General features: G+C 60.8%; 2 protein-coding genes across 4 annotated transcripts; both read left to right on the forward strand.

The window, feature by feature from the left end:
• Positions 1-650: 650 nt before the first annotated feature.
• SOX12 (SRY-box transcription factor 12) lies at positions 651-2,729 on the forward strand. The gene has a single exon (XM_075011822.1). The coding sequence runs from the start codon at positions 711-713 to the stop codon at positions 1,698-1,700; it is 990 nt and encodes a 329-aa protein (XP_074867923.1). The 5' UTR covers positions 651-710; the 3' UTR covers positions 1,701-2,729.
• Positions 2,730-14,624: 11,895 nt separating this feature from the next.
• NRSN2 (neurensin 2) lies at positions 14,625-24,304 on the forward strand. Of its 3 annotated transcripts, none has more exons than XM_075011804.1 (4): positions 14,625-14,810; positions 15,629-15,833; positions 21,451-21,641; positions 23,402-24,304. In XM_075011804.1, the coding sequence occupies exons 3-4, from the start codon at positions 21,456-21,458 to the stop codon at positions 23,888-23,890; spliced, it is 675 nt and encodes a 224-aa protein (XP_074867905.1). In that variant the 5' UTR covers positions 14,625-14,810; positions 15,629-15,833; positions 21,451-21,455; the 3' UTR covers positions 23,891-24,304. The 3 variants fall into 3 exon arrangements, with proteins under 3 accessions (XP_074867905.1, XP_074867903.1, XP_074867904.1); XM_075011802.1 differs by having other exon boundaries at positions 15,629-15,819; XM_075011803.1 differs by lacking the exon at positions 15,629-15,833.
• The last annotated feature ends 1,702 nt before the right edge of the window (positions 24,305-26,006 follow it).

Genomic DNA, 26,006 nt, shown 5'->3' on the forward strand with positions numbered 1-26,006 from the left:
CCCATTGGGGGATGCAAATCCTGTCTGCCGGCCCGGCAACCAATGACGCGCCGGCCTGGGCGGAGCCTCCCATTGACAGGAGACGCACCTGGGTGTTTACACGAGCGGCGGTGGGGGCGGCGGGCGCAGCCCCCAGCCCGCACGCGAGGGGCGGAGAGCGTCTGCGGGAGCCCGCGCCGGCTGCCAGCTCGCCAGAGCGCGGAGAGGAGGCGCCGCAGCGAGGGGGAGGGCGGGCAGCCAGCGTGCAGGGCGAGGCAGGCGCTAGGCTGCAGCCACCGGGAGCAACTGGCTGGGGGGAGCCTGGGCGGGCCGAGCCTGCTGCTTTTGACCCAGAAATTGCCCGTCGATCCCCTTCCCCCCTGCCGTGGGGGCTCCTGCGCTGCGGGCCAGGACCCCGGCGTCGCTCCGGTGCAGCGCCAGGCGGGTGTGGGGAGCCAGGGGACCGGCTGGCCTTGCTCTCACCGGACCCCCGGTTCAGAAGCCAGCTGCCTTCTGCCAAGCCCCCTCCGGCTCAGGGACCAGGGCAGGTTTTTGCAGAGGTGCCAAGCCGCTTGCATTGATTGGCAGGACGGAGGGGAGAGGGGGCGGACGGGCCCCAGGACCCCGCCAGGCCGCAGCACGCCGAAGATTCTTCCTTCTCCTCCTCTTCGTCCGGACAATGACAATAACCCTGCTTGGCATTTAGCTTCTGGGAGTGGTTCGGCAGCAGCATGGTCCAGCAAAGGAACATGAGGAGCCGTACGATGGAGTCCAAGAGGGAGGTGTGTCCCCAGCTAGGCACCAAAGACTCCCTGCTGCTGAAGGATGCAGGCACCAAGGGCGAGCCTGCCTGGTGCAAGACGCCTAGCGGGCACATCAAGCGGCCCATGAATGCCTTCATGGTGTGGTCCCAGAATGAGCGGCGGAAGATCATGGACCAGTGGCCAGACATGCACAATGCAGAGATCTCCAAGCGCCTGGGCAGGAGGTGGCAGCTCCTGCAGGACTCGGAGAAGATCCCCTTTGTCAAGGAGGCGGAGCGCCTGCGACTGAAGCACATGGCCGACTACCCAGACTATAAGTACCGGCCCAGGAAAAAGGGCAAAATTGGGGCCAGCAAGTCCCGGCCGAGGCTCCCCGTGAAGATAAAACCATCCGTCCTCGGCAGGGTCACCTCCAGCAGAAGGCAGCCCTCCAAGCCGGCCTCCGGCCGCCAGACGGGAGAGGCCACGCTCAAGGTGGAAGAGGACCTCCTTGAGGTGCGGCTGTCGGAGGTGCCCTTTGAGGACTGCCCCAAGGAGTTCTGGCACATGGTCCCCGCCGGGCGGGCAACAGGGGAGAAAAGGAGCAAGAGGGATGACTCCACTGAGCCACACCAGCCGAGGGACCCCGAACCCACCACAGAGCCCTTCCCAGAGCAGGTGAGCTCCCCAGAGAGCGGGTCCCCCTCCCCGATGTCAACCGCATCCCCACCTTCCTCCTTCTCCTCCTCTGACGAAGAGGTGGAGGAAGAGCTCCTGTGCACCCTGCCTGGGAGAGCCCAGCCAAGCCCAGCCTGCGGAGCCCTGGACTGGTCCGGCTTTGACAAAGACCTTGACCTTTTCCCCTTGGGGGTGGCTTCTCACTTTGAATTCCCGGACTACTGCACTCCGGAGGTGACGGAGATGATCGCCGGGGACTGGCTGATGTCCAGCATCTCGGACTTGGTCTTTACGTACTGAGTCCTGCGCCCGGCCGGGGACTCTTTTCCGCAATCAGGTCGTATCAAAAAACAGGAAGAAAAACCAGCTGTTTACAAACAGGAATCAGGTATTTTGCCTTGAACGCATTCAAAGGCAGACACTCCCCTGATCGCCCCATCCCCCCGCCGCACACACCCACCTCTCCCAGCGCTACTGTCCCCCAGCTCAGGTGAAGAGCCAGAGGGGCTGCAGCTCAGTGCCTGGCTGGCTCATCGCCTTTCACTCCTGAAGCCTGGGGGAGCACGGGGCTCGACCCGGCCTCTATTTGGCCGTGAAATGTGACTGTCTAATCAGGTTTTCATTGTGAACCGCGTCTCTCCTGCCATCTCCCCTTCCCCCACCGCTGCTCAGCTCTGCCGTCATCCATCCTCCGCTGCTGAGAGACACTCCCCCAACTCCATCTCTCTTCTGCCCCATGTTTGTTCTCCCTGCCCTCTCCTGCTAGCAGAACCCGCCTGCCCCCTCCCCGGGAATCGTCCCACACCAGCCCCCGTCCTTTGCATGCCCGGGAATTGCCAGTCTCCTTTGCTTTTCTTTCAGTGCGTTTTCAAACCTGCCTTCGTTTTTTCCTTTCTTCCTTCCAACAGCCCTTGGGAAAGAGCCCCATGAATCTGGCCACCACTGGGTTTATGGGGAGGTGAGGGAGAGCGTAACTTCCCTCTCCCAGCCTGCTGAAGCCCAGGGGCTCAGGTGGGACAAGCGTCCGTCCCTGCCTGGTGGCCATGGCGCGTGCGCTCCCCGCAACTCACTTTGGGAAAGAGCGAAGTTGCACGCACGTGATTTGCACGTGGATCCGAGAGCCTGGCGTTCGTCTCTCCAGACGCTCGTGCCGGCAGCTACGCCGTCCGTGTGGGGGGCCTGTTCCTAGGAAGGAGCCTGCTTCCTGCTAACACGAGCGGTGTGCCGGAGGCGTGGGAAGCGGCACGTGTTGCTTCCTTCTGCCTTACACCCTGGTTTTAGCACCAGGCGTCCAAGCCCTGGGCTCTGGCATTGCTGGCCAATTACCCACCCCAGCCCTGCGCTATTTAAGACCCGGGTCCAGCTCCAGTCTGGTCTTGGGTCTCACCTGTGCTGAGACTTGCCCAGGGGAAGCTGTTAGTGGACAGAGTGTGCGGAGCCAGGGCGTGCTGGGGAAGTGAAGTCCCAGGGAAATCTGCCTTAAGCGACCACCTAAAAGGGACCAATGACCCTCTAGCTGATGATAACTGAAGGGAGAATAAAATTGTCCAGCGTGCGGCACGGAGCCTGTGTCCCTTTGTGGAGCTGGGCCTTAGGGCTGGTTTCCCTGCAGGCTGCTGACCTGGGGCTTCCAGGCAGGGAGGGCCCTGGTGGCAGAGCTCTTGGGCTGGGCTTTTGCTTGCCTTTGCTAATGTCTCCTTCATGCAGTAAAACCACCTCCTCCTGCTGCCACCTGGAAATGTATGGCTGCAATGGCAGGCTCCGATTTAAAGGCATGGCACAATGCTGCAGAAGGAAGGGATCTTTCTGCCCAGGTATGCATGTGCTCTGTTCGGTGACCCTAGACAGGGGGCCAGCTGCTCCCTGGCAGCAGCCGGAGACTGGGAGGCCCCGCTGCAGGAAGCGACTCGCCATGGTGAGACGAAATCCCAGTTGTCTGGAGAGGGTGGGTCAGGGATCACACTGTCCTGTCGGAGGCTGGGATGGCTCCTAGCCCTGTAGCCACCCCCAGCCCTGGCTCGCCAGGGAGCTTGTGCTTTACACAAGCTATAGGGGGGTTTCCTTTGCCCTGGAGCCCCACCCCCAGCAAGGCAGTCCCAGGGGTGCACCACATTGTCCCCATTTCTCAGTGGTGCTGCCTCACCTGTGTGTGGCTCTGAGGCCTGCTTCTCAGGCAGCCACTTGACTCTAGGTCAGACTTCCCCTGGGCGCACCACGGCGAGAATTTCCATTCAGACGCGGCGGAGGCGAAAAGTCCAGAGTTGCTTGGGTGTGAACGAGACCTTCACTCAGAGGGGATCAAAAAGTCCAGGCTCTTAACGCCAGCATGATTTTCAGGGTACCCAGTGTCTAGCGCCTTGGCTGGGAGCCGTGGTGAGTGGTGCCCCTGAAAAGCAGGCCCGGGGCAAGGGCCTGGTGGCAACCGCTGTCTGCTTTGATCCAGCGGTGATTTTGGCAGCTCTGGTTGAAGTGGCCCAGATGTTAGACTTTGAACTGGGACAAGTGGGCATGTTCTGGAAGTCCTTTCCCAAGGACTTTGCCCACTCCCTCTGCCAGCTGAGCTCTCTGGACATGTTTGAGAAATAGTCTAGATGTGTGTGTGTGTGTGTGTGTGTGTGTGCGCGCGCGTGCGCGTGTGTGTGTTTGTAGATGGATTCAAATGTATAAGCTAGGCTTAAAGAGCACTGAGCCCATAATTCAAATCTGAAAAAGCCAGGACCCCGACTGAGCAGAACAAATGGCCCCTCCTGCAGCCCACCCATTCCTTCTCCCCCACCCCAGCAGGCAACACGCTGCTGGAGTGGCCCTTAGCAAACCAAATAAGCCCCTGGAAAGCCACACAAGTGACAGATGCTCCCCAATGCCCTGCTCGAGGCAGCTCGTTCGCCCGCTGTGGCACAAGGCGGGGACAGAGGCCTTCGCTGCAGCCCATCTGCGTCATTGCAGCGTTCTCCCCCGAGACAGAGGCCAGACAGGTCCTTTGTAACGAAACCCCACCCCTTCCCTTCTCCTCAGGACACTTGGCAGGGCAGGGGATCCCAAAGGGTTTTAGACCCATACAGAGGAGGGCGGGGCCTTCCCGTCACTTTTGATCCTCAGGAATCCAGGCACGGAGGTGCCCTCCGCACATGCTGGCTGCAGGAGGGTCTGTCCCCTCCAGGCCTTTTCAGGACACCCAGAGCCCTTTAGGATCTCTGTGCCTTCCTGGACTCTGTCTGTTTTATTGTTCTGTGTTCAAGTGAGGCCTGAGACAGCCTTGGGGGTGGCTCAGCTCTGTCCAGGAGAAGCAGCGCCCGGTGCACCCTGCTGCGCACAGGGTCCTATGCTGGGCTGAGTCAGAGGCAGTCAGGCTTTTACCCAGCGCATTCAGTGGGCTCTGAATGGACCTTTATGGGGTTAGTTCTGCCAGCCTGCTTCCAGAGGTCACCCAGAGCCACAGCCTGGCTGCTGTGGAAAGCAAACCAGCAACATCCTTTTACACAGTCAGAGTCAGGACCGCCCTGCCCCAAGGAAGCCCTGGCCTTCTGAGGAAATGGGTTCGGCTGCAGTGTGTGCAAGGAGAAAGTGTTGGCCAGTCATCATAATGATGGGGTGTTTTATCCTCTTGTGGCAGAGATTGTGGGGCTACCAGTGCAGTGCTTCCCTCTTCCTGTTCGTGCAAGCCAGGAAAGCACATGGCTGGTTTGCTAGCAGGTGGGATGCGGGTTACTCCCCAAGGCATGGCTCTCTTAGCTCCTGGGGATCCGACACGCCCGTCCCTAGGGTGGCAGGGCCCAGAGGGTAATTTTAAAGTGAGCATTGCCTGTTCACAGCTATGCCCGCAAGACTCGGCTCCGAGGAAGTCCTGAGTCACATCTCACAAAGTAGGGGAGAGGGAGAGAGCAGCGGCGTGCTCTGAGATAGGTGTGGCCAGAAGGGCAGTACACCGAGTGGCCCTGGAGTGTTTCACAGGAAGGGGTAGTTGCAGGAATCGGGTACCAGCAGGAGGCAGGACAATTTGTAGGGTGCAGCTCAGCAGGTGCGGCACAACCAGCAAACTCCCAGCACCTCCCACACAAGCGACCACAGATCTCCTGCTTTCTTGTGGCCCACAGGGAAGTGGTCAGGTTCCCCCTGGGGGAGGCAGGAGACTGGAGGTAATGCTGAGCTCTCCCTACCTGGCCTGAGAGATCCTCTGGGGAAAAGCAGGCTCTGGTTCCTGTTAGTTTACAACTCATCCGCAGGAGCAGGCCCCAGGCAGGGTCCTCCCAGTGGGCCAGATCACAGCGGCAGGAGGTGCAAGCAGGATGCTGGGGAGAGAGGAATGAGACTCTTCAACCTCCTTTAAGCACAAAGAGCGTTTGCTTCCTCCCGGCTCCTCTACGTGGGGCGCACAGGGAGAGCAGAAGTGCCCGGGGTACCTGGTGCAGACAGTCCAGCCAGGAACAGGGGCCAGGGTTAGGTGCAGATCGGCTGGGCCTGGGGGCAGAATGGAGGCTCAAAGGGTGCCATCCTCGGGCGCCTGGGTGGAGGTGGCTTGCCTGGGCACAGGGGTGTGAGGGAGAGGGGGTGGTGTGTGCCCCACCTCAGCCAGAGCGTCGCATGCTCTCTGCTAGCCGAACCCCTGGGAGCACCTGGGGCAGGCGGGGGGCACGCCTCACCCTGTGCTTGTAGGGAGAGGTGGGTTTCATTGGCCAGCTGCTTGTCCCTTCCCCTAGTCCGCAGCTCCCAGGCAGGAGAGGAAGCTGCTCTGCCTGGTCCCTGTGCATGTGCCCTTCAGAACGGCAGGCCCCCCCTGGGCAGAGGGGGCAGAGCCGGGGGAGCCCTCAGGTGGAGGGAACTCCAGGCTGGAGGGATTACTGCAAAACACAGCGCTTGCCCCTGGCCAGGCTCTGCTCCTCTTGGTGGGGGCAGGCCCCAGGGCTGCCGGCCAAAACGTGCTCTGTATAGACCAGGTTCCCTCGGCCCCTTGGGGCTGGCAGGGGCCAGGGGGATTGCTGGGCTCTCCCTGGCCTGAGAGATCCCCGGGGGAATAGCAGGCTCTGGTTCCTGTTAGTTCCAGGTGGCGTCCTCCCGTCTGGGGCCTGATCACAGCCGGGGCCTTGGGGAGAGGGAAGTGCAACTCTTTAGCCCCCTTTAAGCACAAAGAGCGTTTGCTTCCTCTCTGCTCCCCCTCTAGGCGTTTCTTGTTCCCCCGTCCCAGGAGAAGGCCTTGTGAACCCCGGTGAACCGTTGTGACGTGTGGGTTTCGTCCCTTAGCCATGCGCGCTGTCCCCCACGTTCTGACTCCCCTCTCATTCTACCTACTGCTTGGCTAGTTTCTGCTGTGACGCCCCCGCCCCGCTGCCTGTGATTCGCTGCCCCCTGCGTGCGTGCGTGTGTGTGACCCATTCGAGTCATCGCTATCGATACATAAAAACTTGTCTCAGGAACAAACTCCACAGATTGTGGCCAGCAGGGCTCTGGGGATGCCAACCCCATCCCTTCCCCCAAACCTCTCCCAACGCTTTACAGTTGTCGCAGGTGCTGAGGGAGAAAAGCCCCAGCCTGCAAATGGTGCTACAAGCGCTCTGGGTTTTCTTTTGTAATGTTGTGTTCGTGACGAGGTTCCTGTATCTGTTGTATTGGAGAAATAGGCTTTTAGATAAGGGGAAGTAACGGCACTTGGTACATCCAAACAGTGTGTGTGACATGTCCCGGACTGGTTATGTGAAAGCTCGGCTAATGGTTATTCTGATTGTTGTGACTATGGAATAAAGTGTATTCTTGGTCTGCCTCAGGCATGCTTCTTGTTCGGTTTGTACCTCTGTCTTTGGTTTAGCTCTCCCACACTGGCAGCCTGACACTAGTGTTACACAACTGATTAAAACAGAGTTCCTCCCGATTTACCCAGTGGGGAGCGCAGAATCAGATCCTTCTTCTCTGCGCACAAGAACCCCACGGCTGGAATAGCAGCCTGCTCCTTCCTCTGATCCAGCCAGCTGAACCCTGTCTAAGCAGCCCCACAGGGACCACAAAATCTGCCAAATCTCACAAGCCATGTGCTTAGAGTCCAAATAGCATCATCCATTCATACAGAGCATCACCTCCCAGGTTTAGAAAGAGGACCCAGAGATCACTTTCTCCAGACCTGGAGCTACACGCCCACTAGTGCTGAACAGCACACGCGTGTGCATACACACACGCATGGAACGAAGAACAAAATGTCCATCTGAAAGTGCAACAGACAGTTGGAAGGAAGCAGCATGCCACAGCCTGACCTGGGCTTTGGCTGGGATATTGTAACACAAATTTCACCAAGTTACCTGCTTACAAAATCAGGCATATAAACAGCAACATGTCACAGCGCACGGCCCCTCCAAAATGCATTAAAATCCTGCAAAAACATTTTTGTGAATTTCATGGGATTCTGGGTCAAAACTCTTTTTTGCAGAAAATTTCCCTGCTACTTTGTATGCTGCCTCTCTCCTGTCCCCAGTCCTTCCCTTCCTGGAGCTGTTCCCAGTAGTTCAGCCCGATGCTCTGTTGCTGTCTTATCCCTGAACGTCCCCAGGTATGGCTGCAATATGCCCCTGCTCGCACGATCTCCACGCCAAACCAAGAGTCCCATTTCCTAGTTCTAGCCCCTGCGGGCAGCATGGGTCCCTCTCGAGGTTTAACGATGCCTTGTCTAACACAGCGTTTGCATCCTGGCATCTCAGCGCACTTTCCAAAGGCGGGTAGGAATTAGTATCCCGCTTCTTACAGGTAGAGAAAGCAAGGTTCTGTTTTACAAGCATTTCACCTGGCACTATTTCCCACCACTATTTGCAGCACCATGGAAATGCAGCCTGCTCTGGGGCACAGGGAAGCAAACAAGCAGGCAGTGGCACTCAGCCAGGGTTGGGAGAGTTCTGCTCAAGGAAACCATCAGGGCAGTTCTGGGAGCTCTCGAGGTTCTCTCAGCGCAGACGAGACCTCGCTTTCCAGGGCTCTGAGGCGCCTCTTTCTGTGACACAGGAAGTTTCATGGACACGGGCCTGTGCTTGCAGCAGTTCAGGTGTTTCCAGTCTGAGGCTCAGGTCGCTAGACCAACTGGGGGAACCGGCGACCTCCTCTGAGGGCTTCATCAACAAGGAGGGGATAAGGAAACCTCACAGGGAGGAGTGATACAAGTATTGCAAAGGAGCCAGGCTGCACTGGGACGCAGTTGCCTCTAGCCTCCTGTCCTTCTCTGGCACCATCTCCCAGACCTTCCTGAGCATCAGCAGCCCTGGGCAGCACCCTGCCACCTCTCTAGATCAACAGGAAATAAAGCGACTTGCTGCGTGTGGTTTGCAGAGACATCTGCTGGGCAGCAGAGGTAGCAGCTACGGACAGGATGATACCGTGGGGGAAGAGAACTCCCTCCGCACATAGAAAAGGGAGAGTGGAGAGGAAATTAGAACCTAATACTGGTCATGGGCACTGTTCCCTGGAAGCTGAGTGCTTGGGTGGCCAACCAGGGGAATTCAAATACTGCCCAGCTGGTTAGCAGAAAGCCCACAGCTGGAAGTAGCCGGCAGTGTGTGTTTGCATTGGTGGTACACATCTGAACATGCCTTCGTGCATACAACAAAACTTATTCTGCCCATGGATGGAAAAAAATCAGAGGGAACCCTGGTCACGGGGCCACTGATGTCCCAGAGGCTCTGATGGTGACTGTGCCCAGTATAATTACTTGAAACTCAATGCCCTATCCCTAAAGTCCTCCAGCTTTTAACTGTACCCAAACTCCTTGTGTACAATTCACTGGAAAAGCTCCTTCTCACCCTGAGACAATGCCCAGGGCTTGCTTCTCCTATTAGAACAGCAAATTACATGTTCGATGTTTTGCCAGGAGGGCTGGGAGCTGAGAGAAGACTAAAGAGTTGAGTTACCTGTAAAGGTATGTGCAGTCTGTGTGCTGTATGCATTGTGTATGCAGACTGACCCACAACTCCACAGATCGCGGCCAGCAGGTAAAGGCGAGGGAGCGCTCATGGCCTTGGGGGGCAGTGTGGGGCAAACAGGAACTCAACCCCCAGGTCTGGCTGGAAGCGGAAATGAACACAGGTGATGTTATCAAGTCAGTCCCTGGAATTTCTAAAGCTAGTGTCCTGCCAACACACCCTTTGGGCCTTGGGGCCACAGGGCTCCAGGCAACCAAACTGGCTGGTTAGTAACTGCCAAAGAGCCAGCTGGAGACACAATACCTTGTTCATTGAGTGTATCACAAATAGAAAGATTTAATAGAGTTTAAAAACACACAAACCCCAAACATCTATAGTCTTCCCCCATCTCATTATAACAGCCATGTCAAACTCCAACCCAGCTGATGTCAGTGACCCTTGAATACCCCAGCACAGCTGCCCTCACCTGCTATACGAGACAGTCTTCTGCACCGGAGAGATGCCCAGGCTGCAAGCTGGGTTTGCCAGGGGAGCCAGCTTAGAGCAGCCTGTAAAGTGCCCAGGGCGGTGTGTGAACGCACAGCCTCCCAGTGGCAGGCAGGAGTGCTAAGGGCCTACGGGACGGGTCTGACATGCCTGGCAGATGGGAGCGCAGTGCAGGGAGACAGGCAGTCTGGAGGCAGAGGTGCGGGAGCCTTTCGCCCTGGGTTGCTGATTGAAAACAGGCCCATGAAAGGAGCTGGTGTGCTCAGCTTCCCCCACTGCAGTTAGCGCTAGTTGGCCCTAGGTGTGGCCAAGGCTCAGCAGAGAGGCTGGATGTCCCGGGCGGTGGGGAGGGCAGCCCTGTTCTCCGTGGGTCTCACTCCACCGTGTCACCATTCCCCAAAGAGCAGCACCGCCACATGCCCTGGACTTCCACCTTCGGGGTGCACCAGGCTGCGCATGCTGTGCTACAGTGCAGGGGCCCAGCTGGGGGTGAAAGGCCGAGGCCCACGCACGCAAGGGATGGCTGCAGCACCTGGCCTGGTGCCTCTTGGGAACAGGAAAGCTCCGGCCATGTAAAGACAGAGAGGCCTTGGCTCAACTGGAGGTTGCTGCACACCCAGCCCTGTCCTCCCATTGCCTGGGAGCTGGGTGAGCGGTGGCACATGGGAGGCACGGTGTGGTCAGAGCTTGGGATCCCGGCTGGACTGAAATCCTGGGCAATGTTCCCAGTGAGGTCAGGATTTCAGCCTGAGTCTCTCAGCCAGCCCCCTCCTTCCGTGGCTAGCCAGCATTGGGCCAGCTGGGCGAAGCCCTTCATGGGAACGAGCATGGCCGTGGTGGACTCGACAGATGGGTGGCCAGTGGATCATGGCAGTGGGGGGCATTGGAGCCCTTCAATGCATGGGACTTCATGGGCCTGGCTGTGGTGCAGGCCCAGGACCCGGTGGGGAGAAGGCAGTTAAACCTTCGGCTAGTGCTAGTCCCCAGCACTAAACGGCTCCTGTTTAGTGACCCCAAAGACATCATGGGGCAGGTGCTCCGGTGCCACGGCTTCCCTGCCCCGCTCCCGGCCTGAGCAGCTCCGTGGGCTCTCTTGCCCATCCATGCTTCCAGCCGGGCTCAGAGCACCCCCAAACCCCTCACTGGTGGGGTGCCACCAGCCGCCCTCCCACCCTCCACAACCAACAGCCTGGGAGCGTCAGCTTCAGCATGCAGCCAGAGCTGTGCCCGTGGCCACAGGCGCCCGTGACTCCCGGTAAACAAGCTGTCCCCAGAGCCCGCTGCCGAGAAGCTCCGCAGCTCAACCCCCCCCTTAGAGCGGCTCCGAGCGGCGTGGGCCGGGCAGCGGCTCTCCTGCCTGCCGCCAGCACCGGGCAGGCATTGCACCGGCTGCGCCTCTCCCAGCCCCGCAGCCTCTGCACCGTCCCAGCAGCGCCGGCGCAGCGGAGGAGGCGAGCGGCGGCCCCGCCCCCCGGCCTTGTCTCCACGGCGCCCGACGCCCGCAGGAATCGCCGCCCCCCGCCTCCTCCGCCGCGCGCGGCTGTTGCCACGGCGACGGCGGGCGCAGGGCTCTACCCGCGCGGTGGGGGGTCCCTGCCTGACTGCAGCGGCCGCCGGCTAAGGGCGCTGCAAACCAAAGCCCCCCCCCCCGCGTCCTGGGGGGTCTGGGTGTGGGTCAGACCCTCAGCGCTGAGGCCCCCCCCCGCTTTCTTTTGGAGGGGGAGGGGCGGAGGGCAAATGCTGCCCCCGCCTTCGTTGCAATCCGCCAAGCCCAGGCCTGTTGCTGTCTGTGGCCTCCCGGGTCCCGTTATTTCCTCCTCCTGGTGCCTCGGTAATCTTCTCTCCCCGGGGGCCTTGCAGATCCCCGGGGCTCCAGGCAGCTCCAGTCCCGCCAGCAATGCCTGCGGGGAGAACGGGGACAAAGGGAGCTTCCGATACAGGGCGCAGGGCTGGACTGGCCTTTGCTCTGACCTAGTCCTGCCGCTCTTACCCGGAATGAAATCAAGCGGCTTCCCTGCGCCACACCCTCCCCCACACCCAGCCCCGCCCTGTGGCTTCCCTCTCGGGGGCTCAGTTCTGATGTGACCCGGAGTTAAATCTGCAGTTGCAGCCTTCCAAGCAGCCCCATGGCCGGGACTGTCCGACCCGCAGAGGGCCGGACCCACCTCCGCCGAACTTCGGGGCATTCCTGTTTGGCGTTGCTTGTGCTCTGGGTTTGGGGCAGGGCTGTGGGAACCCGCAGGATCCCAGTCGGTCAGGATGGACGAGCTTGCGGGCAGGCGCCGGCAGGATCCGCAGCAGGGATCTGCCAGCCCCACCCGTGCCTCAGGGTCATCTCACCCGACCTCCTGCAAAGCACAGACCTGAGCCTCGCCCAGGGGTCCTGCTGGCCGAGTCAGAGCGGCGTGCGTTGCAGGGGTCCCGCCTTTGGCCGCAGAAAGCCCGGCGAGCAGAGGGCAGCAAACGGCCTCTGCCTCTGGGAGCGTCAGAGATGCGCCAGTGGTCTGAACGCTGGGAGGCAGACACAGGAGCAGCAGCATAACGTGCGTCACAGCTCCTCCGCGGATGCCCCCGGCTCCCCGGTTTGCAGGGACGGGGACCGCGGGCAGACACCCGGAGCAGCCGTTAGACTGCACTGCACTAATGTGGGGGGACCGTCACTGCCCCATGTCTCTGGGCCTGTGGCCCTTCCCCCGTGCGTATCAGTGTCCCAGCGTGGGGCTGGCTCCCAGCTGCCACAGCCACGTAGGGCCCAGTATCCAGAGAGGAAGAGACGCCAGTGTCTGCCGCCAACGCTGGGCTCTCCGGAGCCCCCCAGCAGCCCCCCCCCCAGAATTCAGCCCAGCCCTGGAGTCATTACGGTCACGCTCGCGGCTCCCTCGGTGGGCCACTGTATCCTCCCCACGCGTGCTCGCTCGTGGCGCCCTCGCTGCGCTGAGCACATGGGGAGTGACCGCAGAGCACGCCCCTCTGCAGGGCCCGGGGTGCGGGCAGAGCCGGCAGGGGAGGAGGTGCAGGCCGGGAGCTGAAGGGGAAGGCCCAGCGGGGAGAAGGACCGGGGGATGGGCGGAGAGAAAGCCGCTATGGGCTCTCAGTGGCTCCAAATCTGGTCCAGGCTCTGCTGGGCTGCTCCGCTCCACGGGGGAAGTGTCCCCCCTCAGAGATAGGGGCCCAGTTGTCCCGGCAATGAGCACCCCATGCCAGCCACCGAATCAGGATGAAACAGCTCAGGACAGCCTGCAGCCCTGGGCCTGTCCTGTTTGGGGTGCAGCACCGCTTCCGAGGGGGCCTGGCTGTCCGGGGAGCAGGAGCAGGGGGCTGCAGGCAGGACGCTGCGGAAACTGGGGGAGGGCAGTGTTGCCTAGCAGTTAGAGGGAGAGGGTTCTGCAGGTGGACGCCTGGGTTGTGTTTTCAGCTCCTCCAGACAGGCCACGCCTGGGCACCGCCCGCTGGGTCACAGGCCAGCCGGGGGAAGGCGAGGGATTTCGAAGGCGCTGCCTTTGGTTGGAGGCCATTGCAGGAAGCTGTGGACCTGCCTTCCAACCTACGGGCTGTCATTGATAGGCCAAGGCCGGGGGTTTTCCTCCCTGCCAGCCTGAGGGGCTCTGCGGAGAGGCCTACAGCCCTGGGCAGCCCAGAAAGGGGTCAGCCAGAGGCTCTGGAGGCTGGAGCAGCCCTTACGCCCAGCCTGGAGTTTGGGTGTCCTAGATCCGGCTCTACCCCAGGGTCCCCGAGATCAGCCGGCGGGCAGAGAGCGGTGCTGCGGGCTGGGCCTGCCCGGGAACCTAGGAGATGCCTCTTCTCTGTGCCTTCCCCTCCCGCTGCCAGCCCAGTCGGCCTTGGCTGCATTGCCCCTCTGCCCAGGGGCACACGGGGCTCCCCAGCGCTGCGACTGCCGGCCCAGCCCCTTCGCCGGGCTGCCACGCTGCCACTCCTCCTGACTCAGCCCTGCTCAGCTCCCTGCGGCGCGCAGCCAGCCTTCCTCGAGCTCGCCGGCCGGGCAGATGCCAGGCTAGCCGAGCACTGCAACAGGTAAGCGGCTCTCTCCGCCGCGCCCCCTCCCCACGACCCCGGCCTGCCCCCAACCCCCGCAGCCCTGGTCCCTCGCCGGCAGCCAGCCTGCCAAGGCCTGGCACGTCGAAGCCAGGTCTGTCGTCCTGCCCGGAGGGTGTCCCGCAAGCAGACGGGCCCCGGAAGGGACGGATGCCCTAGGAGCTCCGCCAGCGGGTGCAGCAGTTCCCCGGGGGAGGTGGCGCAGCGGCCCTGCAGGCCGGGGGAGCGAGCGGGGAGGGGGCGCAGGGGGGCGGGAGGCAGCGCGGCAGACAGGCTTGAGTCATCAGCCACGGAGCGGGGGAGATTCCCAGTGCTGCGGCCACCTGGGACCCTCCCGGAGCCCGGGGAGGACACCCCGTGCCCACCGCGGGGCTTCGTGGTACGGGAGGGGGAAGGGCCGGCCTCGTGGGTAACGGGGCCCCGGACCCAGCGGCACTGGTTGCGCGTGTCTCTAGCCGGGGGAAGTGCCCGGGCGGCGGGCAAGGCCCCGGCTGGGCCTGAGCTCCCGTTACTGGCGCCGAAGCTCCGGGCTCAGCCTCGTGGCCCGGGGGCGGCGCTGGGACTCCGAGAGGGATCGGGCCCCTGGGTCTTCTCCAAGGCCGCTCCTGGGCCTGGCGGGGTGGCCCCGCCCACGCGGGCCCAGCAGAGGCTGACCCCTCCTCCCGCTGTCAGCGTGCCAAGCCCCGCCCCGGCGGCGAGCGGCTCCGCGTTCCCATGGCAACAGCCAATCAGCCCCGGGCTGCACTGGGTTGCGCTGCGGGGGGGGGGCGGAGGGCTGTGGGGAACGGGGCGGGGCGGGAGGATCCGGAGCCCGGCGGCCCCGCCCCTCCCCCGCTCACGCGATTGGCTGGCGGGGACAGCCCGGTGGACCGGCCGGTTTTGCACGCGGGGCACCCGACCGCCCCCCGGCTCCGGCCAGCAGCAGGGCGGGCGCCTGGGACCCCCGTGACCGCCGCCGGCGGCTGCTGCAGAGCTGCGGGGCGTGAGTCTGCAACGCGGGCCGGGCGTGCCGAGGGGCGCTGCGCGGCTCCCCCGCCCCCACATGCCCAGCGCGGTGCTGCGGCCCCCAGCGGCGCGGGGAACGGGACGGTTCGGTTCGGTTCGGTTCGGTTCTCACACGCGCTGCCCTATCGCAGCGGGGGCTCGGCCAGCTCTTCCCGCGGCTTTGGGGCGCACCCGCGGCCTTACCCCGGTGGGACGGTGGGATACACGTGGGGGGGCTCACAGGAGTGTGGGGCTCCGGCTGAGGTAACCCAGGCGACCAGGTGACACCTCTGAGCTGCAGACAAGGGGGCAGGTGGAGCCCGAGGGGTTTGAATTGGAACTGGGAGTTGGGGAGCAGTGAGTCTGGGCTGGGGAGAGAGAGACAAAGGAGGGGGCAAGGCCCCGGCTTCGGGGTGGGGGGGCTAGTTGTGATGGGGTTCAGGGGACCCCAGGCTCTGCGCCCCGTCCGCAGGCAGGAGTGACTCTCACTCGGCAGGAGAACAGCGGGTTTATCAGCCGACAGGGCACAGCCTGGCACAGAGGAGTCAGCGCAGCCAGCAGAGCCAGCCAGTCCAATCACTGGGGAGAGGAGACCCCAAGGGCCCTCCCCCCACGCCGGGGCCTTGCTGCCTCCTTTGTCTCTCTCTCTCTCCCAGCCCAGACTCACTGCTCCCCAACTCCCAGTTCCAATTCAAACCCCTCGGGCTCCACCTCCCCCTTTGTCTGCAGCCCAGAGGTGTCACCTGGTCGCCAGGTTACCCTCAGCAGGAGCCACACACGTATCCCCCACTACATCACATCTCTCCCCCCTTCCAGACCGAACTGAGCAGGGTCACTCAGCCAGTGACCTGGGAAGTTCGGGGCCCTCCCTGCGTGACAGGGCATCGGCTGTGCCCTCAGTCCTCCCCTTGATGTGCACCACCTCCACGTTGTAATCCTGCCAGGGGAGGCTGCACACCAGGAGCTTGGCATTGGCCCCTTTCATGTGATGCAGCCAAGCAAGTCAGGTTGGTTCCCTCAGGTTGGTTGGTCTCCCTGCTTTGGCCTCGGGTCCATCAGCCACGTTCTCAAATCAGGCAGGCAGAGTCCGTACAGCTGCTCCCGCACCAGCAGATCAGACAGTTCTTCTCTGGTCTGGGCCCCGTCGCCTCTGCCCACCAGTCCATACAGCTGCTCCAGCAAATATCTAGAATTCAGTCACTGTCCAGTAAATGAAGGTACAAATGCTTTCCACCCTTGGCATTTAGCCATACACCAAAATGGTTGTGTGCCTCAGTTTCCCCTTCCATACCACACAATAAGTTTGGAATGTTCCTTCTCGTGTGAAAGGTTGCAAGACTAGTTACAGGGCACAATGGTGACATTTCAGAATTAAAAACACACAATTCATGCTTATACTTCAATGTCAACCTTACATGGTTCTTTCCAAACATCCAAACAAGGTACAATTCTACAGCTTTTGGTGGCAGCACCCATTGGTTACAGCAGTCAGCATGGGTAACGAGAACAAACTCATTGCAATTGTACATTTACATTGCTTTTTGGTATACCACAACCTTTGTGTAACATCCTTGAGAATCTGGCATTTGGGGGCTAAATGGCTGAGGCCTTTTTTTGCACCATCAAGTTCTAACCTTCCCCTTTGCCCCATGGGGTGGAAATGTGATCTTTTTGGTTGTGCCCACCCTTCTAACAATAGCTAGGCCATTGCTGATCCTCAGGAAGACTTCCTCCTCCTGCTTTCTGAAAGTTGCTTTTTAAGTCTCAGATGCAGAATCCACATGAAGGAATCCCCATTTACCCTTTACTGGCCCAGCAGTCCCATAGCTTCTTCGTCCTTCCACCTCCACCTTCTGCCTCCCCATGGAATCAGAAGTGGAGTCCATCACAAGAATACAAGTGTTTCCAGCATCTGGGGATGGGGAGTTGCTGGCCCTCTCCTGCAAGTGACCTATATCAGGACTACATGCCCAGTCACTTCGTTATCACAGATCTGCTCACATTCCCTTATTGCTTTCACTTTACCGGGACCAGCTTCCAGTTCCTGAGATACCTTTACACTGTCTGCTCTGGACCCTTGCAGAGCACAGCCAGTGGTTTCACACTCAGACAGGTCCTGGCCATCAGGAACTGAGACAAACTTCTCCCCAAACAAACTGCTGCCTTCTACAGACAAGCAACTTCCCTGATTACTCTCCTTTACCTTGCTCCCATACTGCAGACTGCTCAGGGAAACTTCCAGGGGGAGCTCCTTCCTCAGAAGTACCCTCAAACGACAATCGACCTCTGTCTGGTTTTACAGGGCCCTGCTCCCTTTAGCCACAACCAACTCTTTCTGGGCTTCAGCTGCTCTCACATCCAGCTCTGGGATCTTACCACCATTTTGAGCCACCCTAGGCTCAGGCAAAGAACTAGCTTCCCCAGAAGTGGAAACACCTTCCTTGTACCAAGAATCAGCATCCCTAGCAGGGATGTCACTGCCTATCCCAGAGACATTCCTTCTGTTCCAGCCCCGCTGGCTGGATTCAGGATCACACCTATAGTGTTCTTTCATGGTTCCCTCTACAGCCATCCCAGGCTGGGGGGGATCTTCCTCAAACAATGGACTAGTTTCCTCTTGGCACCTTTTTCAAAAACAGGTTCTGCTTTCTTCCCAGGCCTGCGGCTGCTGTTCGACACAGACACAATCAGAGACATTCTCCTTTGTCCCAGCCACCCCACCCCTGCTTGATCTCAGACACACACCCAGAAGGTGAGGCAGCTTCTCTCACAGACAACTTGCCATTCTCAGTGGACAAGCTGCTTTCCTGTACAGACACACAGGCACCTTCCTTGGCCCAGGCCTGGAAAACCCTTCGCAGGCCTGTCCTGGCCACTAGTAGACAGTGGGTTGGAATTGCTCCTTCCCTCCTTGAGCTGTGGCAGGCCATTCAGTTCAGAGCTCCATGCAGTCCAGGGCTCCCTGCCCCAATCTGGGCTCACCCCTGCAGGAGTTTCCTTAACCCTCAGCTATGCCACTGCACATTCATGCTGCCGCTCTCTTTTTCTCAGTTGTTCCCATCCTTTAATCTCAGTTCAATTTCCAGGCGCTGCAGCTTCACAAAGAGTTAGTGAGCAGGGCTGCAGACTCACAGGCTGATGCCCGCTGCACCCCACAATTCCTGTAAGAATCCCTTCAATGCGTCAGCCTCCTTGTGGGTCACATGTTCTCAGGGTTAGGCCGTAGGCCCCTCTGCCTTTTGGGACCGACTCCAACAGACTCCCAGGAGTAACCCCTCCTTGGGTGTGACACCCCCTCTCGAGGACCATGACCACACTCTCTTGGGTTCAGCCACAGGCCCCTCTGCCTAGTGGCACTGCACCTCGCTGCCCTTCAGCACACCTGGGTCTCCCTGGCCCTCTTCTTCCTCCTGCGCCCCAGTCACTTACTGCCAGGTGCTCCATCCTGGGGTACAGTACATCCCACCTCTGCCACCAGGTGTCATGGGGTTCAGGGGTCCCTCAGGCTCTGCACCCCATCTGCAGGCAGGAGTGACTGTCACTCAGCAGGAGAACAGCAGGTTTATTAGCTGACAGGGCACAGTGTCAAACAGAGGAGTCGGTACAGCAGGCAGAGTAGTAGGCATCCTTCAGTCTGCATAGACTATGGATCGCGGCCTTTAAAGTTTCAATTGAGGACTTCATTTACAGCATCTATTGTGACTATGAAGACCCACACGAGAGTGACAGTCCTTGCTGCATCTCTTGCAGATGTAGTGGGTGTCTGGCAAGTCCTTATTGTGCTTTCTGTGCGCTCGCTTCTCCTCTGCTAGCTGTCTGATCTTCATCTCGCCCTTCTGAAGGCCCTTGTGTAACCCCTGCCTCCATCTGCTGCGGTCGTCTGCTAGTTCTTCCCAGTTGGCCAGCTCGATGTCTACCTCTCTTGCAGGCATCTTTGTAGCGCAACTGGGGGCGTGTGGGAGGTCTTTTGCCAGAGGCTAGCTCACCACACAGGATGTCTTTTGGAATCCTTCCATCATTCATCCTGTGGACGTGGCCAAGCCAGCGGAGCCGACGCTGCCTGAGGAGGGTGTGCGTGGTTGGGATTCCAGCTTGCTCGAGGATGGCAGTGTTGGTCACTCTGTCCTTCCATGATATTCCAAGACAGCCAGTCCAATCCATGCTGGGGAGAGGGGGCCCCCCCAAGCTGGGGCCTTGCCCCCTCCTTTGTCTCTCTCTCTCTCCCAGCCCATACTCACTGCTTCCCAACTCCCAGTTCCAATTCAACCCCCTCGGGCTTCACCTCCGCCTTTGTCTGCAGCCCAGAGGTGTCACATGGTCGCCTGGGTTACCCTCAGCACAAGTCCCACACCCTCTGTGAGCTGTGCGTGTACTCACACACACGCACACTCTATTCCGTACTGCGTCACAGAGGCCACCTGAACATCATCTCCCGCGCCTTTCTCAGGTCCTGCAGGCTGGCTCTGCCCATGGGGCAACGGGCCCCCACCCTGGCTGCGTGGGAGTCTGTGGCCAACCTCCCACCCCTGCTGTCCACAGAGCAGGGCCAGTCCCCGCTGGTCAGGGCCTAGGCTGACATAAGAACGGCCATACTGGGTCAGACCAAAGGTCCATCTAGCCCAGTATCCTGTCTGCTGACAGTAGCCAATACCTGGTGCCCCAGAGGAGGTGAACCGAAGACAACGATCAAGTGATTTGTCTCCTGCCATCCATCTCCCGCCTTCGACAAAAGGCTAGGGGCACCATACCTTACCCCTTGCTATAGCCATCTATGGACCTAACCTCCAAATATTTATCGAGCTCTTTTTTAAACTCTGTTAGCGTCCTGGCCTTCACAGCGTCCTATGGAAAGGAGTTCCGCAGGTTGACTGCGCTGTGTGAAGAAAAACTTTCTTTTATTAGTTTTGAACCTGCTACCCATTAATTTCATTTGGTGTCCTCTAGTTCTTATATTATGGGAACAAGTAAATAACTTTTCTGTATTCACTTTCTCCACACCATTCATGATTTTATATACCTCTATCATATCGCCCCTCAATCTCCTCTTTTCTAGGCTGAAAAGTCCCAGTCTCTCTAGCCTCTCCTCGTATGGGACCTGTTCCAAACCCTTAATCATTTTAGTTGCCCTTTTCTGAACCTTTTCTAACGCCAATGTATCTTTTCTGAGGTGAGGAGACCACATCTGCACGCAGTACTCAAGATGTGGGCGTACCATAGTTTTATATAGGGGAAGTAAGATATTCTTCATCTTATTTTCTATCCCTTTTTTAATTATTCCTAACATCCTATTTGCTTTACTGACTGCCGCTGCACACTGCGTGGATGTTTTCAGAGAACTATCCACTATAGTTCCAAGATCCCTTTCCTGATCTGTTGTAGCTAAATTTGCCCCCATCATATTGTGTGTATAATTGGGGTTATTTTTCCCAATGTGCATTACCTTACACTTACCCACATTAAATTTCATTTGCCATTTTGCTGCCCAATCACTCAGTTTGCTGAGATCTTTTTGAAGTTCTTCACAGTCTGCTTTGGTTTTGACTATCCTGAACAGTTTGGTGTCATCTGCAAACTTTGCCACCTCACTGCTTCCCCCTTTCTCTAGATCATTGATGAATAAGTTGAACAAGATTGGTCCCAGGACTGACCCTTGGGGAACGCCACTAGTTACCTCTTTCCATTGTGAAAATTTACCATTTATTCCCACCCTTTGTTTCCTGTCTTTTAACCAGTTCCCAATCCATGAAAGGATCTTTCCTCCTATGACCTCTTGAGAATGCCCAGGGCCCCTCGGTGCCAGGACGAGATGCTCCCATGAGGTTGAGATGGAGCTTCAGAGCTGTCATGCCTGTCCACTCACCTGTCCTCATACCCGCCCAGCTCCCTTCTGCCCCACGCCCTGGCCACTAACCTCCCAGCCCCGGCTAACCTGACCCTCTCTGCCCCCATCTTTTCAGGGCGGGGTTTCCAACGCCGTATCCTGCCCAACAAGAAGGTGAATCTGGTCCCCAGCTGGGAGAACCACCTTGCCGGGGAGGGAGGTGCACACAGCTTGGGGGTGTCCTGGCTCAGAAAGAGGAGGGGGAAGAGTCATGGCCGCTGGGTGACAGCAGGAGTCTGAGCTTTACAGACTCCTCGGACTAGCTGCCTTCCCACAGCCGGCCCTCCCTGCTGCTCACTCGGCCCTTTGTGACAGGCACAAGGGTCCTCCCCCACTTTCCAGCTGGGGAAACTGAGTCACACAGCGATTCTGTGACTCACCCAAGGCCACTTGGCTAGTTACCCGCACAGCTGGGAACTGAACCCAGGATACTGCCTGTTCTCGCTCTAACCACTAGGCTATTCCCACTAGCCAAATGCTGGACAGCCTAGGGGGTGGGCAGGAGCCAGCAGTGGGCAGGAACCACAGGAGCCAGCAGTGCAGGGGTGCTCCCCCCGGGCGGGCTGTTTTCAGCAGAATGTGAATCTCTTGCTGCGGTTGTGTCCTGGCATTCCACTGAGGGATTTTGTGGGTCTCCCTGACGCACGGGCCCTTGGGGTGCAGGAGTACCTCCACCCCTCGAGGGGCATCAGAGCCCCCACAGCTTGGCATCAGCAGGGCAGGGACATCCTGACAGGTGTTCTCCGTCCCCTCCCAGGCCCCATGTCTGCCTGCGACCAGTCCTGCAGCTGCAGCCGAGGGCCCAGCCTGAAGCACGGGAAGTGGTACGGGGTCCGCTCCTACCTGCACCTGTTCTATGAGGACTGCACCGGCGCCAGCCTGGCTGAGGACACGGCCGAGCCCCCTGTCTCCCGTGCCCTGGGCGGATGGCCCGCTCTCGCCTGGAAGGTAAGAGTTCCCTGTCGGCACCGTTAGCCTGTGCTGGGAGGCGCCCTGCTCCCCAAGCCTGGGGACAAGGGGCCCACAGCTTGCCAGGGCAGCACCTTTGGGACGGCCAAGCCTCCCATCCAAGGCTGTCCCCCCTGGAGCTCTCCAGCCCCCGCCACAGCCTGGGCTGCCCCTCTTGGTTTGGCTGGTTCAGGGATCCCCTCCCCCCAGTCAGGAGGCTGCAGACCCCCAGGTGCAGGGACGGGGCAGGCTCAGCCTGCTGGAGGTGCTGGGTGAGGCTTGGGAGGGCGGGTGGTTCAGCCCTCAGTGGCTCTGGCCATAGTCGTCCGGCTGAAGCGCTGCACAGGGAGGTACAACACTGGCCTGCCCTGCACAGCTCAGCCCACGCACCTTAACCTGCGTCTCCCCTGCAGCCTCCGTCTAGCCCAGCCCTGACTCCAGCCCTGGCATCGGCGGGTCTGCCCCGTCTGGGGCTCCCCCCGGTGCTCCTGCAGGAGCTAGAGGCGAGCCTGTGGGAAGCAGCCCCGGTGGGCGTAACGCCGAGTGCTGAGTACAGCTCCTCACAGCCCTCATACGTTGCTCCCTGTTGTCCCTGAAGTCAGGCCAGGCTAGGAGGAGCCCAGGCAAGGAGGAACCACCCCAGCTGGAGGCAGGATGGCAGTCTGGCCCCCTCTTTATCGGAGGGTCTCCACTCACTCCCCAGTGCAGCCAGCCCTGGGAAGGAGGCATCCTCAGTCCCCAGCTGCAGGGGAAGGAATGGAGGCACAGAGGGGGTGAGGCCTGCCTGCTACAGGCCACAGTGGGGTCCCAGCCAGGAGTCTTGGCTCTCTGACCCCGTGGAAAGGCTGCACCCACAAGCTGAGCACCGTGCTCCAGAGCCAGCACCCGACTGCTTCCCTGCCAACGGGAGAGCTCAGGGGGTCTCCAGCTAGGGCTCCCCCTCCTCAGCCCGTGGCAGTGCAGGGTTGCCGGGGGGACAGTGCAGGTGGCCCAGAGATCAGCTGGTGCCCTTCCCCCTGAAGCAGTGAGCACCACGGTGCAGCTTGGCTGCTGTGCTTGCCTGGTCTCTGCGCGTTCCTCCCCTTGTTGTTCTGGGCCCTCGCTGCAGAGCCAGAGCCGCCCCATCCCCAGGTCTGCAGTGAACGCAGGGGCCCCCGGACACAGGATGAGCTCTTGGGATGGGCGATGTGTTCCTTGGGGGCCTAGGGCAGGGCTCTCGCTATGCAGCTGCCCAAATGCCTAATGCTGGGGACCTGCCAGCTGGGAATGTGACTCTGCAGTGGGCCTGGGCACTGGCCTTTGGTTACAGCCCAGGGCTAACTGAGCTGGGCTATGGACGTGCAAGCCCGGTGGGGGCCTCTGCACGCGGCCGGGTCGTTAGTTTGTCTTATGGAGGTGCCTAGGTGTGCTGGGTGCCAGGCACCACGAGAGCTCGTCCCGCCTGCAGAGGAGGCAGTCAAGGGCCGTGTTTCCCCGGTGTGGCCCACCCTGCAGCCATGTGATGTCCTCAGGGCCTACAGGTAGTATTGGATGTGGGCCTTATCTGCGGCCCACGGGTTGCCAGGTTGTGACCCCCAGGTCTAGGGGGGCAAAGGGTGGGAGGGGAAACTGAGGCTGGGCTGAGCTGAGCTGAGCCAGGAGCGGAAGCTCAGTTCTGGTGGGTGCCAGGCCAGTGCCCTGGGCCGTTTCAGCTCCAGCTCCAGCCCCAGCATCTCCTCTGGTTAGCAGCAGGCTGACAGCCCTTTGCGCCCGGCCCCCAGGTGAGCCTCTCAGCTGGAACCCTGCTCTTGCTGATCGGCGCCGCTGCACTGGCCACAGGGTCCCTGGTGCCCCCGAAGCTGGAGGGCATCGGCGAGGAGGAGCTGATGGTGCTTGACCTGCAGGCTGTGGCGTACAACCGTGCCCTGGGGACCTGCAGGCTGGTGGGAGCCATCCTGTGTGCCGTGGCCGGGGTGCTGTGGGCTGTGGGTGTGCTGGCCTGCGTGCTGGGCAGGGCTGCGCGGGGCCGCCGGGGCGAGGAGGAGGAAGAGGAGGAGCAGCTGTCGCCCATCCTGCGGGAGTCCCCCCCGAAGAAGCACAGTGCCATCGTCCTGCCACCGGCAGCAGCGGCCGCGCCCTTCGGTGCATCGCGGATCCACGGTGTACAGCCACTGAGGGACACGCAGCTCCCCCGCCTGCCTCCTGCCGACACGGCGTCCCCGAGCTCCCAGCTCCTCTGTCTCCAGCCGGCACTGCCGCTCCCAGATTAACAGCCCCCGCCCTGGCCCCGAGGAGCCCGGCGCTGGCAGGAGGGAGGTGGGCGCAGCACCCAGGCCCTTTCCCGCTGCTTCAGCTGCAGACCTGGGGAGCTGCACCCGGCTGAAGCGAAGCCACCCCAGGGAGGGATGCAGGGAGGCTGGGGTGCTTGAGCTCCCCGGTGAGAACTGGATCCACCTGAGCTCAGGCAGACTCAGCATGTAAGGCAGTGGGATCTGCTGCTGCAGTGGTCGCAGGCTGGGCTCTGACTGCGCGCGGGGGGAGAAGTGGATTACGTTTGGCCATCACCCAACAGACAACCCCACCTTTGCTGTGGGCCAGCCCCTCTGTCCTGCCCCATCTCCCCTGGGACTGGGTGTGGGGCACGTCGGCTCTGCTGCCCTGCAGGTCAATAAAGGGACCGAGACACTCAGGCTCCTCAGTCATTTCCGGCAGGGTTTTGTCAGGCCCGTGAGCGCTGGGTCTCACGCCCCAAATGCTCCAGTGCAGACCTGCATCCCATCCACCCGCTTCCCACACCGCTTAGGGCCTTGCACTCAGTGGCCCCAGTTCAGCCCCTCAGCCCGGGTTACCTCAGGTCTAAGTGCAAGCAACAGATTGGACCCCCTGGCCCCGCTCGGCACGGCCTGGCTTTGGGCCGGCTTTTCGGATATTCCTGGCTCAGCATCAGTAGCCGCCAGCGCCCCGGCAGAGACTGGGGGCTCCCCAGGGAAGGCGCAGGGCAGCTGACACACACCGGGGAGGGCGTTGCTTGGCAGGAAAGCCCAGGGCAGGGAGCGCTGGAGGGGGGAGTGTGAGCACACCGGGCATGTCAGCTGGGTACAACTGCCCAAGTCATACCTGGTCTCTGCGGGGATCGTCCCCATGCTGCACCCGCTCAGATCCCCCCAGTGTGCCCAACCCAGGGCAGGCTCTGGGTGGCCCTGTCCAGCACCTCACCTTCTGGGGGAGCTGTGTGCTCAGGGCCAGGGCACACGGAGACAGGCCCCCGAGGACACAGAGCCTGGGGCAGCTTGCCAGCAATCAGCAGAGGTCGCCTCGCCCTGGTGCACCGGGGCCTGAGCTCTGGGGCTGCCCAACGCTCTCCCCATACCAGGCTGGAGCAGGGGCAGGCTCAGGGCAGTCCCCAGGGAGCAGGAAATCCCACCAAGACCCGGCTGCCCTGGCTCCCAGAGGAGGGGGCAGCCTGGGAGAGACGTCCCATTTCCGTGCCATGTCCCATGCGCCCCGAGTGTCCATGCAGCTGTGCTTGGGCCAGGCCTCCTGGGGCGGTGGTTCCAGTCCCAGCTGCTGTGCTGCCCGACCTGGATCCCAGGCCGAGCCCCACCCCCAGTCTGCCTCCAGTGAGTGCTTCGTGCCATGCTACGGACCTGTTTTCCTGGCCCTTCCCATCCACCCCCGGAGCTGGCAGCTTTAACGTTGCTTACAGCTTAGCTGGCGCCCGCTGAGTCTCTCCCAGCCTGCAAACACGGGGCCCAGTCTGCCCTGGGGCAGCGTCAGGCCCCCAAACCCATCTTTGGAAAACCACGTCCACCAGAGGCCCTGCGGTGCCCTGGAGCGCTGGGTAGAGCTCCTTGGAGAGGGCTCCTGCTGCGCGCAGTGGGAGGCATGTGGCAGAAGGGCCCTGATGAGCAGGCGGCTTGTCCCTGGGCTAACCTCAGCTTTCCTGCCTGGCTCCCAGGGCGCAGTCAGGGCGAGTAACCAACAGCGAGCCAGCCTCGGGGGCGGGGGGGTCACTGTGAGAACCCCATGGGAGGAAGTGACACCGGGTCTCTGAGCAGCTGAATGAGGGCAGAAACCAGGATGTGAATGAAGAGGGAAGTGGGGGGCGAGGGGTGTGCAGCCGGGGTAGGGGACTTCCAGGGCGTGGGAAAGAATGAATGAAGCAGCAAGGGATGGAGGGGAGGCCAGAAGAAAGGGAGGCACTGTGTGGGGGGAGGGGATGCCGGTCATGTGCCCCTGAGTTCTGCCGGGGTTTGCATGCCCTGCCCCGAGCCCAGCTGCGCACTCTCGAATCCATATGTTGGGCCCCTGGAAAGGAAAGAGCCTGGGGGGCGCACCCAGAGCAGGGGCACCACAGGCAGGCCGGGGGTCCCTCATAGCGCTGGG

Source organism: Carettochelys insculpta, chromosome 17 (assembly GCF_033958435.1).
Source record: "Carettochelys insculpta isolate YL-2023 chromosome 17, ASM3395843v1, whole genome shotgun sequence".
In the NCBI taxonomy this organism is placed as follows: Eukaryota; Metazoa; Chordata; order Testudines; family Carettochelyidae; genus Carettochelys; species Carettochelys insculpta.

What these genes read in the sequence shown, in the direction of transcription:
- NRSN2 (XM_075011802.1), top strand. An exon ending in GGCCCGCTCTCGCCTGGAAG is followed by an intron (nt 21,642 to 23,401) that starts GTAAGAGTTCCC and finishes CCCGGCCCCCAG; the next exon opens with GTGAGCCTCTCAGCTGGAAC.
- SOX12 (XM_075011822.1), top strand. Translation starts at nt 711, where the DNA reads ATGGTCCAGCAAAGGAACATGAGGAGCCGTACGATGGAGTCCAAGAGG.